The sequence below is a fragment of the Bubalus bubalis genome, chromosome 5 (genome assembly GCF_019923935.1).
Source record: "Bubalus bubalis isolate 160015118507 breed Murrah chromosome 5, NDDB_SH_1, whole genome shotgun sequence".
Lineage (NCBI taxonomy): Eukaryota > Metazoa > Chordata > Mammalia > Artiodactyla > Bovidae > Bubalus > Bubalus bubalis.
This window is the reverse complement of record NC_059161.1, coordinates 3338565-3355003: the sequence shown is the minus strand read 5'-3', so window position 1 is coordinate 3355003 and position 16439 is coordinate 3338565. Positions and strand designations below refer to the sequence as shown.

Genomic DNA, 16439 nt, shown 5'->3' with positions numbered 1-16439 from the left:
TTTCAGTCTGCCCTTTGATGGAGAAGGATAAGAGGCTTATTGGAGCTTCCTGGTGGAGAGACTGACTGAGGGGGAAACTGGGTCTTGTTCTGATAGGTTGGACCATGCTCAGTAAATGTTTAATCCAATTTTCTATTGATGGGTAGGGCTGTGTTCCCTCTGTTATTTACCTGGGACTTATGTATGGATCCTGTGGTCATATATGGATGTGAGAGTTGGACTGTGAAGAAGGCTGAGCGCTGAAGAATTGATGCTTTTGAACTGTGGTGTTGGAGAAGACTCTTGAGAGTCCCTTGGACTGCAAGGAGATCCAACCAGTCCATTCTGAAGGAGATCAGCCCTGGGATTTCTTTGGAAGGAATGATGCTAAAGCTGAAACTCCAGTACTTTCGCCACCTCATGAGAAGAGTTGACTCACTGGAAAAGACTCTGATGCTGGGAGGGATTGGGGGCAGGAGGAGAAGGGGATGACAGAGGATGAGATGGCTGGATGGCATCACTGACTCAATGGATGTGAGTCTGAGTGAACTCTGGGAGTTGGTGATGAACAGGGAGGCCTGGCGTGCTATGATTCATGGGGTCACAAAGAGTTGGACACGACTGAGCGACTGAACTGAGCTGAACTGAACTAACTATGGTGGAGGTAATGAAGACAGTGGCAACCTCCTTTCAAAAGTCCCATGCATGCACTGCTACATTCAGTGCCCCCAACCCTTGCCCCAGGCCACCGGCAACCTACGTCTCTGCTGGTGACTCCTGAACACTCACGGGCAAGTCTGGGTCAGTCTCTTGTGGGGTCACTGCTCCTTTCTCCTGGGTCCTGATGTGCATAAGGTTCTGTTTGTGCCCTCCCAGAGTCTGTTTATCGTCTGAGCCACCAGGGAAGTCAACATCGAAATCAGATTGATTATATTCTTTGAAGCCAAAGATGGAGAAGCTCTATGCAGTCCACAAAAACAAGACCAGGAGCTGACTATGACTCAGATCATGAACTCCTTGTTGCCAAATTCAGACTTAAATTGAAGAAAGTAGGGAAAACCACTAGACCATTCAGGTATGACCTAAATCAAATACCTTATGATTATACAGTGGAAGTGAGAAATAGATTCAAGGGACTAGATCTGATAGACAGAGTGCCTGATGAACTATGGATGGAGGTACATGACATTGTACAGGAGACAGGGACCAAGACCATCCCCGTGGAAAAGAAATGCCAAAAAGCAAAATGGCTGTCTTTTTGGACAGGAGGCCTTACAAATAGTTGTGAAAAGAAGAGAAGCAAAAAGCAAAGGAGAAAAGGAAAGATATAAGCATCTGAATGCAGAGTTCCAAAGAATAGCAAGGAGAGATAAGAAAGCCTTCCTCAGCGATCAATGCAAAGAAAAAGAGGAAAACAACAGAATGGGAAGGACTAGAGATCTCTTCAAGAAAATTACAGATACCAAGGGACCATTTCATGCAAAGATGGGCTCATTAAAGGACAGAAATGGTATGGACCTAACAGAAGCAGAAGATATTACGAAGAGGTGGCAAGAATACACAGAAGAACTGTACACAAAAGAGCTTCACGACACAGATAATCACGATGATGTGATCACTCACCTAGAGCCAGACATCCTGGAATGTGAAGTCAAGTGGGCCTTAGAAAGCATCACTACGAACAAAGCTAGTGGAGGTGATGGAATTCCAGTGGAGCTATTTCAAATCCTGAAAGATGATGCTGTGAAAGTGCTGCACTCAATATGCCAGCAAATTTGGAAAACTCAGAGGTGGCCACAGGACTGGAAAAGGTCAGTTTTCATTCCAGTCCCAAAGAAAGGCAATGCCAAAGAATGCTCAAACTACCACACAATTGCACTCATCTCACACGCTAGTAAAGTAATGCTCAAAATTCTCCAAGCCAGGCTTCAGCAGTACGTGAACCATGAACCTCCAGATGTTCAAGCTAGTTTTAGAAAAAGCAGAGGAACCAGAGGTCAAATTGCCAACATCTGCTGGATCATGGAAAAAGCAAGAGTGTTCCAGAAAAACATCTATTTCTGGTTTATTGACTATGCCAAGGCCTTTGACTGTGTGGATCACAATAAACTGTGGAAAATTCTGAAGGAGATAGAAATACCAGACCACCTGACCTTCCTCTTGAGAAACCTATATGCAGGTCAGGAAGCAACAGTTAGAATTGGACATGGAACAACAGACTGGTTCCAAATAGGAAAAGGAGTATGTCAAGGCTGTATATTGCCACCCTGCTTATTTAACTTATATGCAGAGTACATCATGAGAAACCCTGGGCTGGAAGAAGCACAAGCTGGAATCAAGATTGCCCAGAGAAATATCAATAATCTCACATATGCAGATGACACCAGCCTTATTGCAGAAAGTGAAGAGGAACTCAAAAGCCTCTTGATGAAAGTGAAAGAGAAGAGTGAAAAAGTTGGCTTAAAGCTCAACATTCAGAAAACGAAGATCATGGCATCTGGTCCCATCACTTTAGGGCAAATAGATGGGGAAACAGTGGAAACAGTGTCAGACTTTATATTTTGGGGCTGCAAAATCACTGCAGATGGTGACTGCAACCATGAAATTAAAAGACGCTTACTCCTTGGAAGGAAAGTTATGACCAACCTAGATAGCATATTCAAAAGCAGAGACATTACTTTGCTAACAAAGGTCCATCTAGTCAAGGCTATGGTTTTTCCAGTGGTCATGTATGGATGTGAGAGTTGGACTGTGAAGAAAGCTGAGCGCCAAAGAATTGATGCTTTTGAACTGTGGTGTTGGAGAAGACTCTTGAGAGTCCCTTGGGCTGCAGATCCAACCAGTCCATTCTAAAGGAGATCAGTCCTGGGTGTTCATTGGAAGGACTGATGCTGAAGCAGAAACTCCAATACTTTGGCCACCTCATGCGAAGAATTGACTCATTGCAAAAGACCCTGATGCTGGGAGGGATTGAGGGCAGGAGGAGAAAGGGATGACAGAGGATGAGATGGCTGGATGGCATCACCGACTCGATGGATATGAGTTTGAGTGAACTCCGGGAGTTGGTGATGGACAGGGAGGCCTGGCGTGCTGTGATTTCATGGGGTCGCAAAGAGTCGGACACGACTGAGCGGCTGAACTGAACTGAACTGAACTGAGAGTCTGTTTCCCCAGTCCTGTGTATGGTCTGGAGGCTCTATGGTGGGTAATGGCGACCTCCTCCAAGAGGGCTTATGCCATACCCAGGTCTGCTGCACCCAGAGCCCCTGCCTCTGCAGCAGTCCACTGCTGGTCCATCCCTCCTAGGAGGTCTTCAAACACAGCTCTGTCTCAGTCTCTGTGGAGTCTCTGAGTCCTAGTGTGCACAAGATTTGTTTGAGCCCTCTGAGCATCACTGGTGGGAATGGGGTTTGATTCTAAATGCCATTTCGCCCCTCCTACCATCTTGCTGGGGCCTCTCTGCCCTTGGATGTGGGTTATCTCCTCACAGTTGTTCAGTGCTGTGCAGCCAACGCTCCAGTCTTCATCATCTTTCAACCTATGTCACTGTTCTCTTGTTTATAGTATATATTGTTAACTGTCTTTCCTCCCAGAATGTCAGTCCCACAAGTACAAGGATCTTTGTCTGTCTCGTTCTCTGAGAGATCTTAAATACTTAAATCAGTGACACACACTAAGACCCAATATATTTTGGGTGACTAGTGAATAATTAGCACTATGTCCCGACACTATGCTACATGGCTACTGTGGATCAAACTTAGCCTCTTTGCTAATTAGGGATGGAGATACAAGGATAATCAGGGCTGTGGCCAAGGTCCCAGTCAGGAAGTGGTGGATCTAAGCTGGGAACCCAAGAAGTCTGTATCCAGTACTGAGACCCTGATGTCTCCACATTATTTCACCAGACTTTCACTGTAGATGAACAGCATTACCTACTTGTTCAGCACAAGAGATATTTCCAATAAGCTCTCTTTTCTCTGCCCTTTCTCCAAGAAAGGATGTGATTTCACATTAAACCTTTGTGAAAATTCATGTCAGGAGAAGTCTAATATCAAGGTTAGAATAAAATAATTTTGTTTTGTGGTTAATTGATTTTATACCTGAATAAGCAGGTTTATCTCATGTAGGGCAGTGACCTTTCTGATCCCCTTAAGAAGCTAGCTAGTTCTGCATAGAAACTATAGGAGGTTATCTCTGAGAATCATAACTAGATTACCTATTTGATCCCTTTCTAATGGAGTGACCAAAAGAAAGATAATTAAATCTAAATGATAGTGTCTCATAAATGGACATTATTTAGTAGAAAGGTAGAGAATTGCTCTTCTATACTCTATTAATTCTTAAAATATGAAATATTTTATTGGTTCAGAACCAATAAATGGGCAAGATATGGGCAAGACTTTACAAAATCAGAAACATTCTGTCTTTGGTCTCATTCTAAAAATTATATTTTTTAAAAACTTCAAAAGAAATGAAAGTGTTTAAATGTAAGTACTTTAAAAGTGATTTCTCAAAGAATCCAGCAACGTATTTGACATAGTAAGCTCTCTTCCTGTGTTCTTTTTCATTTCTAGATAATGCTAAAGCACTCATCATATTTTTGGTATTTCTGATTATTGTGACATCAGTAGCCCTGCTCATTGTTCTCTATAAAATCTATGATCTGCATAAGAAAAGATCCAGGTAAGAGTTGATTTCAAAATGAAAAGATAATAATAATAGTTATAATGATGAAAGTCCCATTTATGAGGCCAACTTGGAACCAATTAAGTGGAATTCAGAGATGGAGAAGGAAATGGCAACCCACTCCAATGTTCTTGCCTGGAGAATCCCAGGGACAGGGGAGACTGGTGGGCTGCCGTCTCTGGGGTCACACAGAGTCGGACACGACTGAAGTGACTTAGCAGCAGCAGCAGCAGCAGCAGCAGAGATGACAGTAAGAAGTCTAGGACATCACTAACCTTTGATGAAAGACTTTCCTATGGTCTTATTGGTTTATATTCAATGTTATTTTTTCTATGTTCACTAATAATGGGATAGATTTCCTTCAGTAATAACCAATGAAAAGAATGTGCCTGTTCTTTTTGTACAAAGTGGGTCATAGGTATCTGGAAGTGACAATGGAGAGAAATATATCGGGAAGCATATACATTCCTCTGGCCAGGAACAACTACACTTTATGAAAATCAAGAAGTTCCAAATTTAAAAAATGCGGTCACTTCTCTGAGACTGACCAACCTCCCATGGTTGGTTCCCCTCCCCACCTTTCTTCTCCTTCCCCCGCCGCCCCCCCCCCCCCCCGTATGCCTTCTTACCCTGTCCCCTCTCCCTTTCATCCTCCCCATCTCTACTTCCTCCTTCCCTCAAGACATTCATTAAATATAAATCACTTGCCAACTGAATTCTGTTTCTTAAGAGTATGCAAACTTACATTTCTTATCTTTACAGCAATTTAGATGAGCAGCAGGAACTCGTTGAAAGGGGTAAGTGTGCACGTTTTTTTAACTGGCAAATATCTCCCTTGTTTTATATAATAATTCAACATTTTAAAAATCTAACCTTGACTTCCTCTGTGATAAAATTTAAATTCATTGATGTGTTTATTTAACCAGCAAGGATCTGTACCTTCTCAGAGTGTGCCTGAAACTATGGCAGTGACAGGTCACAGACTCTGCATTTAAAATTTTAGGGTCTAGATGCTTCTGAACTGTGGTGTTGAAGAAGGCTCTTGAGAGTCCCTTGGACTGCAGGGAGATCCAACCAGTCCATTCTGAAGGAGATCAGCCCTGGGATTTCTTTGGAAGGAATGATGCTAAAGCTGAAACTCCAGTACTTTCGCCACCTCATACGAAGGGTTGACTCACTGGAAAAGACCCTGATGCTGGGAGGGATTGGGGGCAGGAGGAGAAGGGGATGACAGAGGATGAGATGGCTGGATGGCATCACTGACTCGATGGACGTGAGTCTCAGTGAACTCCGGGAGTTGGTGATGGACAGGGAGGCCTGGCGTGCTATGATTCATGGGGTCGCAAAGAGTTGGACACGACTGAGCGACTGAACTGAGCTGAACTGAACTAACTATGGTGGAGGTAATGAAGACAGTGGCAACCTCCTTCCAAAAGTCCCATGCATGCACTGCTACATTCAGTGCCCCCAACCCTTGCCCCAGGCCACCGGCAACCCACGCCTCTGCTGGTGACTCCTGAACACTCACGGGCAAGTCTGGGTCAGTCTCTTGTGGGGTCACTGCTCCTTTCTCCTGGGTCCTGATGTGCATAAGGTTCTGTTTGTGCCCTCCCAGAGTCTGTTTATCATCTGAGCCACCAGGGAAGTCAACATCGAAATCAGATTGATTATATTCTTTGACGCCAAAGATGGAGAAGCTCTATGCAGTCCACAAAAACAAGACCAGGAGCTGACTATGACTCAGATCATGAACTCCTTGTTGCCAAATTCAGACTTAAATTGAAGAAAGTAGGGAAAACCACTAGACCATTCAGATATGACCTAAATCAAATACCTTATGATTATACAGTGGAAGTGAGAAATAGATTCAAGGGACTAGATCTGATAGACAGAGTGCCTGATGAACTATGGATGGAGGTACATGACATTGTACAGGAGACAGGGACCAAGACCATCCCCGTGGAAAAGAAATGCCAAAAAGCAAAATGGCTGTCTGAGGAGGCCTTACAAATAGTTGTGAAAAGAAGAGAAGCAAAAAGCAAAGGAGAAAAGGAAAGATATAAGCATCTGAATGCAGAGTTCCAAAGAATAGCAAGGAGAGATAAGAAAGCCTTCCTCAGCAATCAATGCAAAGAAAAAGAGGAAAACAACAGAATGGGAAGGACTAGAGATCTCTTCAAGAAAATTACAGATACCAAGGGACCATTTCATGCAAAGATGGGCTCATTAAAGGACAGAAATGGTATGGACCTAACAGAAGCAGAAGATATTACGAAGAGGTGGCAAGAATACACAGAAGAACTGTACACAAAAGAGCTTCACGACACAGATAATCACGATGATGTGATCACTCACCTAGAGCCAGACATCCTGGAATGTGAAGTCAAGTGGGCCTTAGAAAGCATCACTACGAACAAAGCTAGTGGAGGTGATGGAATTCCAGTGGAGCTATTTCAAATCCTGAAAGATGATGCTGTGAAAGTGCTGCACTCAATATGCCAGCAAATTTGGAAAACTCAGAGGTGGCCACAGGACTGGAAAAGGTCAGTTTTCATTCCAGTCCCAAAGAAAGGCAATGCCAAAGAATGCTCAAACTACCACACAGTTGCACTCATCTCACACGCTAGTAAAGTAATGCTCAAAATTCTCCAAGCCAGGCTTCAGCAATACATGAACCATGAACCTCCAGATGTTCAAGCTAGTTTTAGAAAAGGCAGAGGAACCAGAGGTCAAATTGCCAACATCCCCTGGATCATGGAAAAAGCAAGAGTGTTCCAGAAAAACATCTATTTCTGGTTTATTGATTATGCCAAGGCCTTTGACTGTGTGGATCACAATAAACTGTGGAAAATTCTGAAGGAGATAGAAATACCAGACCACCTGACCTTCCTCTTGAGAAACCTATATGCAGGTCAGGAAGCAACAGTTAGAATTGGACATGGAACAACAGACTGGTTCCAAATAGGAAAAGGAGTATGTCAAGGCTGTATATTGCCACCCTGCTTATTTAACTTATATGCAGAGTACATCATGAGAAACCCTGGGCTGGAAGAAGCACAAGCTGGAATCAAGATTGCCCAGAGAAATATCAATAATCTCACATATGCAGATGACACCAGCCTTATTGCAGAAAGTGAAGAGGAACTCAAAAGCCTCTTGATGAAAGTGAAAGAGAAGAGTGAAAAAGTTGGCTTAAAGCTCAACATTCAGAAAACGAAGATCATAGCATCTGGTCCCATCACTTTAGGGCAAATAGATGGGGAAACAGTGGAAACAGTGTCAGACTTTATATTTTGGGGCTGCAAAATCACTGCAGATGGTGACTGCAACCATGAAATTAAAAGACGCTTACTCCTTGGAAGGAAAGTTATGACCAACCTAGATAGCATATTCAAAAGCAGAGACATTACTTTGCTAACAAAGGTCCATCTAGTCAAGGCTATGGTTTTTCCAGTGGTCATGTATGGATGTGAGAGTTGGACTGTGAAGAAAGCTGAGTGCCGAAGAATTGATGCTTTTGAACTGTAGTGTTAGAGAAGACTCTTGAGAGTCCCTTGGACTGCAAGGAGATCCAACCAGTCCATTCTAAAGGAGATCAGTCCTGGGTGTTCATTGGAAGGACTGATGCTGAAGCAGAAACTCTAATACTTTGGCCACCTCATGTGCAGAGTTGACTCATTGCAAAAGATCCTGATGTTGGGAGGGATTGAGGGCAGGAGGAGAAGGGGACGACAGAGGATGAGATGGCTGGATGGCATCACCGACTCGATGGATATGAGTTTGAGTGAACTCCGGGAGTTGGTGATGGACAGGGAGGCCTGGAGTGCTGTGATTCATGGGTTAACAAAGAGTTGGACACGACTGAGCGACTGAACTGAACTGAACTGAGAGGAAGACAGACACAGACAACTATGACAGAATTTGCTAGGTGCCGTAGGCATGGGGTATATATGATGCTATAGAAAGACAGAAGATAGAAAGCTGTCTATGCAGAAGGCAAGAAGCTAGGTCTTCTAAGGTGGTGGGGAATCATTAGACCAACAAAGGAGTGTGATGGAAGAGCAGTTGGAAGGTCACACGGGCAGCGAGGTGGCAAGTGTGTCCACGTCCCCACAAGGGTGGCACGGGGGCTGTTCCCACTAAAGGCACATTGACAGACATGACAAAAGATCGCGCCCTGACTTTGGAAATGAAAGCATATTTCATCTTTTCTCTCTCTCTTTTTTTTCAACTTTTACTGTACTTTTTTCAATTCTCTTTAAAAATGTGTTTTTTTATCCAGTAAAATGGGGATGGGGTTCAAGAAGTTGAAACTGTGTTTTTAATAAAGAAAATGATTTGGTTTTACATACTCAAGATTGGAAACATTTCAGCACTCCTCTCTTTGGTTTTAACTTTTCTTGGAAAGGGTCAAGGAGCATTTATCTCAGAGTTGCCACAGATTGCCCCTTGGAGTGGTTAGAACGTACCCAAATCCCATAAAACCCCCAAGGTGGCCCTAGGTCAGAATGAATGAATGCCGGGGAGCTCTAACCACCCAAAGGAACAGGTGTGCATGGGCCGTGTGATAGTTGTGATTGGATGGAGGATTTCCACAGTCAAAAAGCTAAATATAATCCTAGTGAACATTTTTTTCATCTAATAAATAGGGGGCATTAACATGGATACTGAAAGAGATGCTGCTGGATGTACATGGATAGGAGCAGGAGCATAACTTTCAACACGTGTGGCAGCTTATATTCTCTTAAGATTCTGAAACTGTTGTTTGTCAGTGTCCATATGCAGTTATAGCTCTTTACTTTAATATATTTTGTTCTTTAGTAAGTTATTTCGCAACTCTGGTATATAATGAGTTTCATATTCTGGTGGCGTAAAAAATGAATGCAATCTGTTTACAGTCAAGTATAGAGATTATCACATTAAGATGAGTCCCGGGTATCAGGGTAGTCATCAAATTCTCTTATTTATACGTTTACAATATTTCACAATAACTTAAAATAGATAAAATTTAAAAATACAATATAGGTAAGTATAGTTCAGTTCAGTTCAGTCGCTCAGTCATGTCCGACTCTTTTCGACCCCATGAATTGCAGCACTCCAGGCCTCCCTGTCCATCACCAACTCCTGGAGTTCACTCAAACTCACGTCCATTGAGTCGGTGATGCCATCCAGCCATCTCATCCTCTGTCGTCCCCTTCTCCTCCTGCCCCCAATCCCTCCCAGAATCAGAGTCTTTTCCAATGAGTCAACTCTTTGCATGAGGTGGCCAAAGTACTGGAGTTTCAGCTTTAGCATCATTCCTTCCAAGGAAATCTCAGGGCTGATCTTTAGAATGGACTGGTTGGATCTCCTTGCAGTCCAAGGGACTCTCAAGAGTCTTTTCCAATACCACAGTTCAAAAGCATCAAATCTTTGGCGCTCAGCCTTCTTCACAGTCCAACTCTGACATCCATACATGACCACTGGAAATGCATATAATGGAACAAAGGAAATAGCCCTAGAAATCCTTATAGTGGTGATACTTGGCCTGAAATCTGTTAGTGCAGATAGACAGTGAGGAGGGGCATTCTCTGCAGAGAGAACAGTGTGAATGGAGGCGTGGGGAGAACCTCTGTGATGTACTTGGCAAATATTCGTGCCTAAGATACAGAACAAGAGTATAGGAAACTGTGGTTGAGATGAGTCATGTGAAATTACAAAAAGTGCTCGTGTGTCACATTAAACATCGAAACTTTAACCTGTAGACTGTGGAGCACAAACAGTAGTGGGAGCTTTTTTTGTCAGCAAGTGGAGTTGCACGCTCATATTTGTGGATCAGAAGATGAATTTGTGGAGTTTAAAAAGTCAGTCAGGGTGGGTACAGACTGGAGGCAGGGAGAGGGGTCATCATGTGGATGAGGGGGTCCCATGAGGAGGGATCCCATGGTCATGGGCAGAAGGGGAGGTACACGGTGACCTGTTGGATGTAAGGACAGAGGGAGAAATCGTGGGTCACTTGGAAGTTTGCTTGTTAGCTGACTTTGGGAATGGTGTTCCTGTTTGCTGAGATTTGAGATGCTAGAATAAAGGGGAGATGACTTTGAACATCTTGAGTTTGGGGTCCTTCTGGAATAACTGGGTGGAAGACCTGAGAGTCAGTGGGAAAGATTAATCCATAAAAGACCAGAAGAGTATTAGAGCCCTAAATTTAGATGTCATAGGTTTACAGGTGAATCTCTGTATGTGAGTGAGATGTTCCAGGTGGACTGTGTGTGAGAAGGAAAAAACGCTCAGGGCCTAACCCAAGATTTGCTTCTAATGAAATGTGTATGAACGTGGGAAAAAGAGATGTGATACTAGCCGTGAACCTTTAATGTGTTTAAAGATGATGAGAAGCAGCTGATGAACGTGGAGCCCATCCATGCAGATGTTTTGCTGGAGACTTACAAGCGGAAGATGGCTGACGAGGGGAGGCTCTTCCTGGCTGAATTTCAGGTGGGTGCTCCTCTTGCCATAGGACGAGAAAGTTCTCTTTGTCACCAACATGATCCGTCTTAAATGTGTTGTGTAGCTGTTGGCCTTGATAGTTTATCCCACATAATAGTGCAGCGGAGTCAAAGCAGCTATTATTACCAGGTATTTGCAGACCAGCAGAGAGATTCATAGTCGTAACACTAGTCAACATTTCAAGATAATGCTGCTTCAGTGAATGAGTACTAGTTACAAAGTCATGTCCAGAAACACATTTGGCTGATGTGTCCTTGTGCTCTAGATAATTATCCAAGTGTGCTTTTCAATGAATTTGAAAGTGGCAGAGCAATTACTGCTAAATTTGCTCTCATGGGATTTATTCTCCAAGTAGTCCATCATTCATTTTCTTAAAGAGGACTTTTTGCATAATTCCTAATAACGTTCATTTCAATTACCATATGCAGCTTGTTCAACAGGGTAAAGGAAATACGCACCAGGATGTCTCATTTGTTCAGAACGATAAGTGGTGAGGGGAAGTGGTTTTTCTACAATCTGCTCTGACCCAAAGGATCTTTGTGTCTTTCAGAGCATTCCACGGGTATTCAGCAAGTTTTCCATCAAGGATGCCCGAAAATCCTTTAACCAGAACAAAAATCGCTATGTTGATATCCTTCCCTGTAAGTTGTTCATTGAGAATTGGATTCCCATACATTGAGGCTACTTGATTACTCATTATTTCACTTATTTAATATTTCTTTTCATTGAGCAGATGACTACAACCGTGTTGAACTCTCTGACATAAATGGAGATGCAGGATCAAACTATATAAATGCCAGCTATATTGATGTGAGTAAAAAATGCCTCATGGCGAGGTTTTACAGTTTCACCATTCTGTCACTGACCATTTTCACTTTTCTTGTGTCTATATATTCTATTCAGCTCCATCTTTGTCATGGCAATTTTTATGTTTTTAAAGAGTTTATTGCATTGTAGTTGATTAACAATGCTGTGTTAGTTTCAGGGCTACAGCAAAGGGAGTCAGTTATACATATACATATGTCCACTCATGGCAAGTTTTTAGAAATATTATTTGAAATCATTTGAAGGAAGCCCATCAATGTCACTGGTATAAACAACATCATCACTAATATTTGCAAGGACAGTTATTTATTATTTACTATCACTGCTAGGTAATATAGGATTTTTGTCTCCCAACAAAATGATAATAAGAATTAAAATACTCTGGTGCCTGTCCTGTGTTGTATATTACCTAAATTATCTATATGTGTATTTCTCATAAGAGCCCTGCCTTTGCACCTCACCATAGACATGAGAACTGGAAGCCACTGGTTAATTTGTTACTTTGCCCTTGTTCAGTTGATAAATGTCTGAGGATATTGTACATGGTTAATTTATCCAAAATATTGTAAAATTGTATTTATTATACCATTGCTAATGAAGTAATGCATCACACAAAATTAAAAAAAATAAGCAGTATGAAAATACAGAGAAGCTATTACGGAATATATAGCATGACCTTATTGGTTGTTATATATAGTAATGTATATATGTTAATACTAAACTTCAGTTTTTATCATAGATTATTCTTGAATCTGCCTGCAGCAGAGGAGACCTGGGTTCTATCCCCGGTTGGGAAGATCCTCTGGAGAAGGGAATGGCCATCCACTCCAGTATTCTTGCCTGGAGAATCCCATGGACAGAGGAGCCTGGCGGGCTACAGTCTATGGGGTCACAAGAGTGGGACACGACTTAGTTACTAAACCACCACATCATGTTTCCTCTTTATCCACTGAGAGTTTCTTTATACATAAACCAGGAAACAGCAATATTTGTTACCCCCACTTATCCAAAAATGTTACCATGATATTCACACTGTTCTGTATGATGTTTAATTTACCTGAAATATATATCTCGGATACAAAAAATGTCACTCTATGAAAGCAGAGATTGGCAGGCTTCTCTGTAAGGGGCCAGGTAGCAGCTTTGGGGGGTTGACAGGATACACCACCTCTGTCACAGCTACTCAGCTCTGAAGCCCATGGCCACACTTCTATAGATAATACATGATGTGGCTGATACGAGGCCATCCGTGGTATATCCCAGCACTAGATAAAAGGTAGAAGTTTGAGGCTAACCTCAGGATGAGTTATTGAAAGAAATTGAGTAAAAATCCCCAAAGTTACTCTATGGCTGGTAAGGAGGATTAAATTGTGGCAGATAGTGCTTTAAAGCTTGACAGGATATAAAATGTAGGAATGCCTGATTACTCTTATAAATTGCTGCACCGTCCCAGATGGAGCTAAAACCTACATACTTTTCAGCTTTCTTTAGGGTATATCACAAAGACACATGAAGTCATGGATATTGTTTGTAAATGTTAATATGTTTGGCACAGTTAAATGACTGATCATGAGTTAATAAACTCATCCTTATAATTTGAAACTGCTCAGGAAGATACACACCCAAGAAATGACTGATTTGAAGTAACTTCCTTACTTCACACTTTTGCATGTAAATGAATAATTGAACGTTCAGTAAATGATATTTCTTTTTGTCTGTCTTGGACAGGGTTTCAAAGAACCCAGGAAATATATTGCAGCACAAGGTAATTTCTCTGGTAGTCTGATATTCTTTTTGAAAAATTGCTTTTTAGCACTTTAAAAAGGGTATTTCTTACCAGTTTTTATTTGTTTACCCCCTAGGTCCCAGGGATGAGACTGTTGATGATTTCTGGAGGATGATCTGGGAGCAGAAAGCCACGGTTATTGTCATGGTCACTCGATGTGAGGAAGGGAACAAGGTAGGAACCCAGAAGGTTCTCAGGGTGAAGGTCTAGGACTCACAGGTGGAGGCTGGATGTTAGGAAAAGAGAGGCTGGATTGCATTTCAAAAAGTCACATCCGTATGTGCTTGATGACAAAACAGTTCTCTTTGAACATTTGATTTAAATTTTCATACCTATAGAAGGATAAATATGTACATATATAAATATACGTCCCTGGAGAAGGAAATGGCAACCCACTCCAGTATTCTTGCCTGGAAAATTCCATGGACAGAGGAGCCTGGCGGATTGCAGCCCATGGGGTCACAAAAGAGTCGGGCACGACTTCACAACTGAGCATACAGATCTATGTATTTAAGAAAAAATTTAAATGTTTCTGCTTAATTGCTGGACTCCTATGGGATTCCTATTTTGTTACAGTCTTATTTTAAGTTCAGTACACTTCTGTGAGCTGGTTTCACAAGTACTTGTGACTACTTGAAACACATTGACCTTCATGCTGACCTTGGGCAGATAGATGGTAATTTATGTAACGTGACTTTAGGAAACCTGAAAACCTCCGCATGCCCCAGCCTGAAATTAACCACATGCAACCACATAATCTCTTGCTCACCACCAAGCACGTCCCCATTTAATACTCAGCTAAGCCTGGGAAGATCATCTGCTGGGTAGAATGAAGGAAATCCTTCTGGGCACTTCTTGGGAAATGGAATACTTTTCAAGCATCCCAGTGAAATGGAATAGAAACATGTTTTGAGACATTCAAAGAACACATTTCTTGTTTGTTTTGTTTTACAAAGAGTGTTTAATGAACAGTTCATTTAAATGAAAAACTTAAATGCTTAATGGTTTTTTAAACATAGAACAAGTGTGCAGAGTACTGGCCATCAATGGACGAGGGCAGCCGGGTTTATGGAGATGTGGTTGTGGAGATCAACGAGCACAAAAGATGCCCAGATTACATCATTCAGAAGCTGACTGTTGGAAACGTGAGTTTGGTTTTGATAGAATTTTAATTTTCGTACAGTTAGCCTAAAATGTGACTATGAAATTGTCAATGTGAGACATTGAAATATACCTGGAAATTTTATTTTTAATGAACTATGTGGGGGAAGAGTTGCTTAAAACAATAAGCCACCAAGGTCAAGTAAATCACAGTGAAGATGATCTTTGTCCACATTGCATTCAAAGTGTTTATAACATTGTGACCCTTGAAGTAGAAAGAGCTCATTAATTGTGTTAAATGAATGACTGAATTATTGAATGAGTGACAAAAATGGTCCTTAGTCTCAATAGGTTTATTACCATTATGGAAAGAATATTTATACAATGGCATAGAGACTACTATAAGAAGTCTAAAGTTCTAACTCTGTAGGAGAGATAAAATGTTTAGGTCAGAAAAAAAAATTGTCAGTGTGGCCTGTTAAAATGGTGGTCTTCCCATATATTATTATATGATTCTGCTCATATGAAAAGTCTAGAATAGTCACGCTTACAGAGACAGAAGGTTGGTTAGTGATTGTTTGGTATGGAGGTGGGTGAGGCAAGAATAAAGCTGACTGCTAATCTGTACGGGGTTTTTTGGAGGGTCATGAAAATACCCTATAATTAGTGGTAATGACTTCACAACTCTGTGAATATAATTAAAACTTTTACTCTTTAAAGGAATGTGAAAATATCTTAATAAAGGTATTAAAAATGGAGGTCCTTATACTGAGATTCAATCCCTGGGTTGGGAAGGTCCCCTGGAGAAGGGAATGGCAACCCACTCCAGTATTCTTGCCTGGAAAATCCCATGGACAGAGGAGCCTGGCAGGCTGCCGTCCATTGGGGCGCAAAGAGTCAGACACGACTGAGCGACTAACACACACACATACACACATAGATAATTTTGATAGTTTCTCTCAATTCCATTTATTGGAAGTTTTCTCAGTAATCTGAATTGTATTTCCATATGATCCAGATACATTTTGTGCAGGGGAAAAAAATATACCAGTTGGCTATTTCTCCTTGGCCTTCTAAACTCTTACGGCATCACTAACAACTAGTAAGGTAATGCTCAGAATTCTCCAAGCCAGGCTTCAGCAGTACGTGAACCATGAACCTCCAGATGTGCAAGCTGGTGTTAGAAAAGGCAGAGGAACCAGAGGTCAAATTGCCAACATCTGCTGGATCATCAAAAAAGCAAGAGAGTTCCAGAAAAACATCTATTTCTGCTTTATTGACTATGCCAAAGCCTTTGACTGTGTGGATCACAATCAACTGTGGAAAATTCTTCAAGAGATGGGACTACCAGACCACCTGACCTGCCTCTCCAGAAACCTATATGCAGGTCAGGAAGCAACAGTTAGAACTGGACATGGAACAACAGACTGGTTCCAAATAGGAAAAGGAGTACATCAAGGCTGTATATTGTCACCTTGCTTATTTAACTTATATGCAGAGTACATCATGAGAAATGCTGGGCTGGAAGAAACACAAGCTGGAATCAAGATTGCCGGGAGAAATATCAATAACCTCA

The 16439-nt window shown here is 41.8% G+C and overlaps 1 protein-coding gene across 4 annotated transcripts in view; it reads left to right on the top strand.

Moving 5' to 3' along the window:
- PTPRC (protein tyrosine phosphatase receptor type C) overlaps positions 1-16439 on the top strand; it is a 130997-nt gene that overhangs the window by 95772 nt on the left and 18786 nt on the right. For all 4 annotated transcript variants that reach the window (XM_044942636.2, XM_044942635.2, XM_044942634.2 and 1 more), the window contains 8 exons: positions 4554-4662; positions 5428-5462; positions 11030-11139; positions 11702-11792; positions 11885-11961; positions 13705-13741; positions 13839-13936; positions 14782-14907. In XM_044942636.2, the coding sequence (XP_044798571.2) occupies positions 4554-4662; positions 5428-5462; positions 11030-11139; positions 11702-11792; positions 11885-11961; positions 13705-13741; positions 13839-13936; positions 14782-14907 (683 nt within the window). The remainder of the gene's footprint in view (positions 1-4553; positions 4663-5427; positions 5463-11029; positions 11140-11701; positions 11793-11884; positions 11962-13704; positions 13742-13838; positions 13937-14781; positions 14908-16439) is intronic.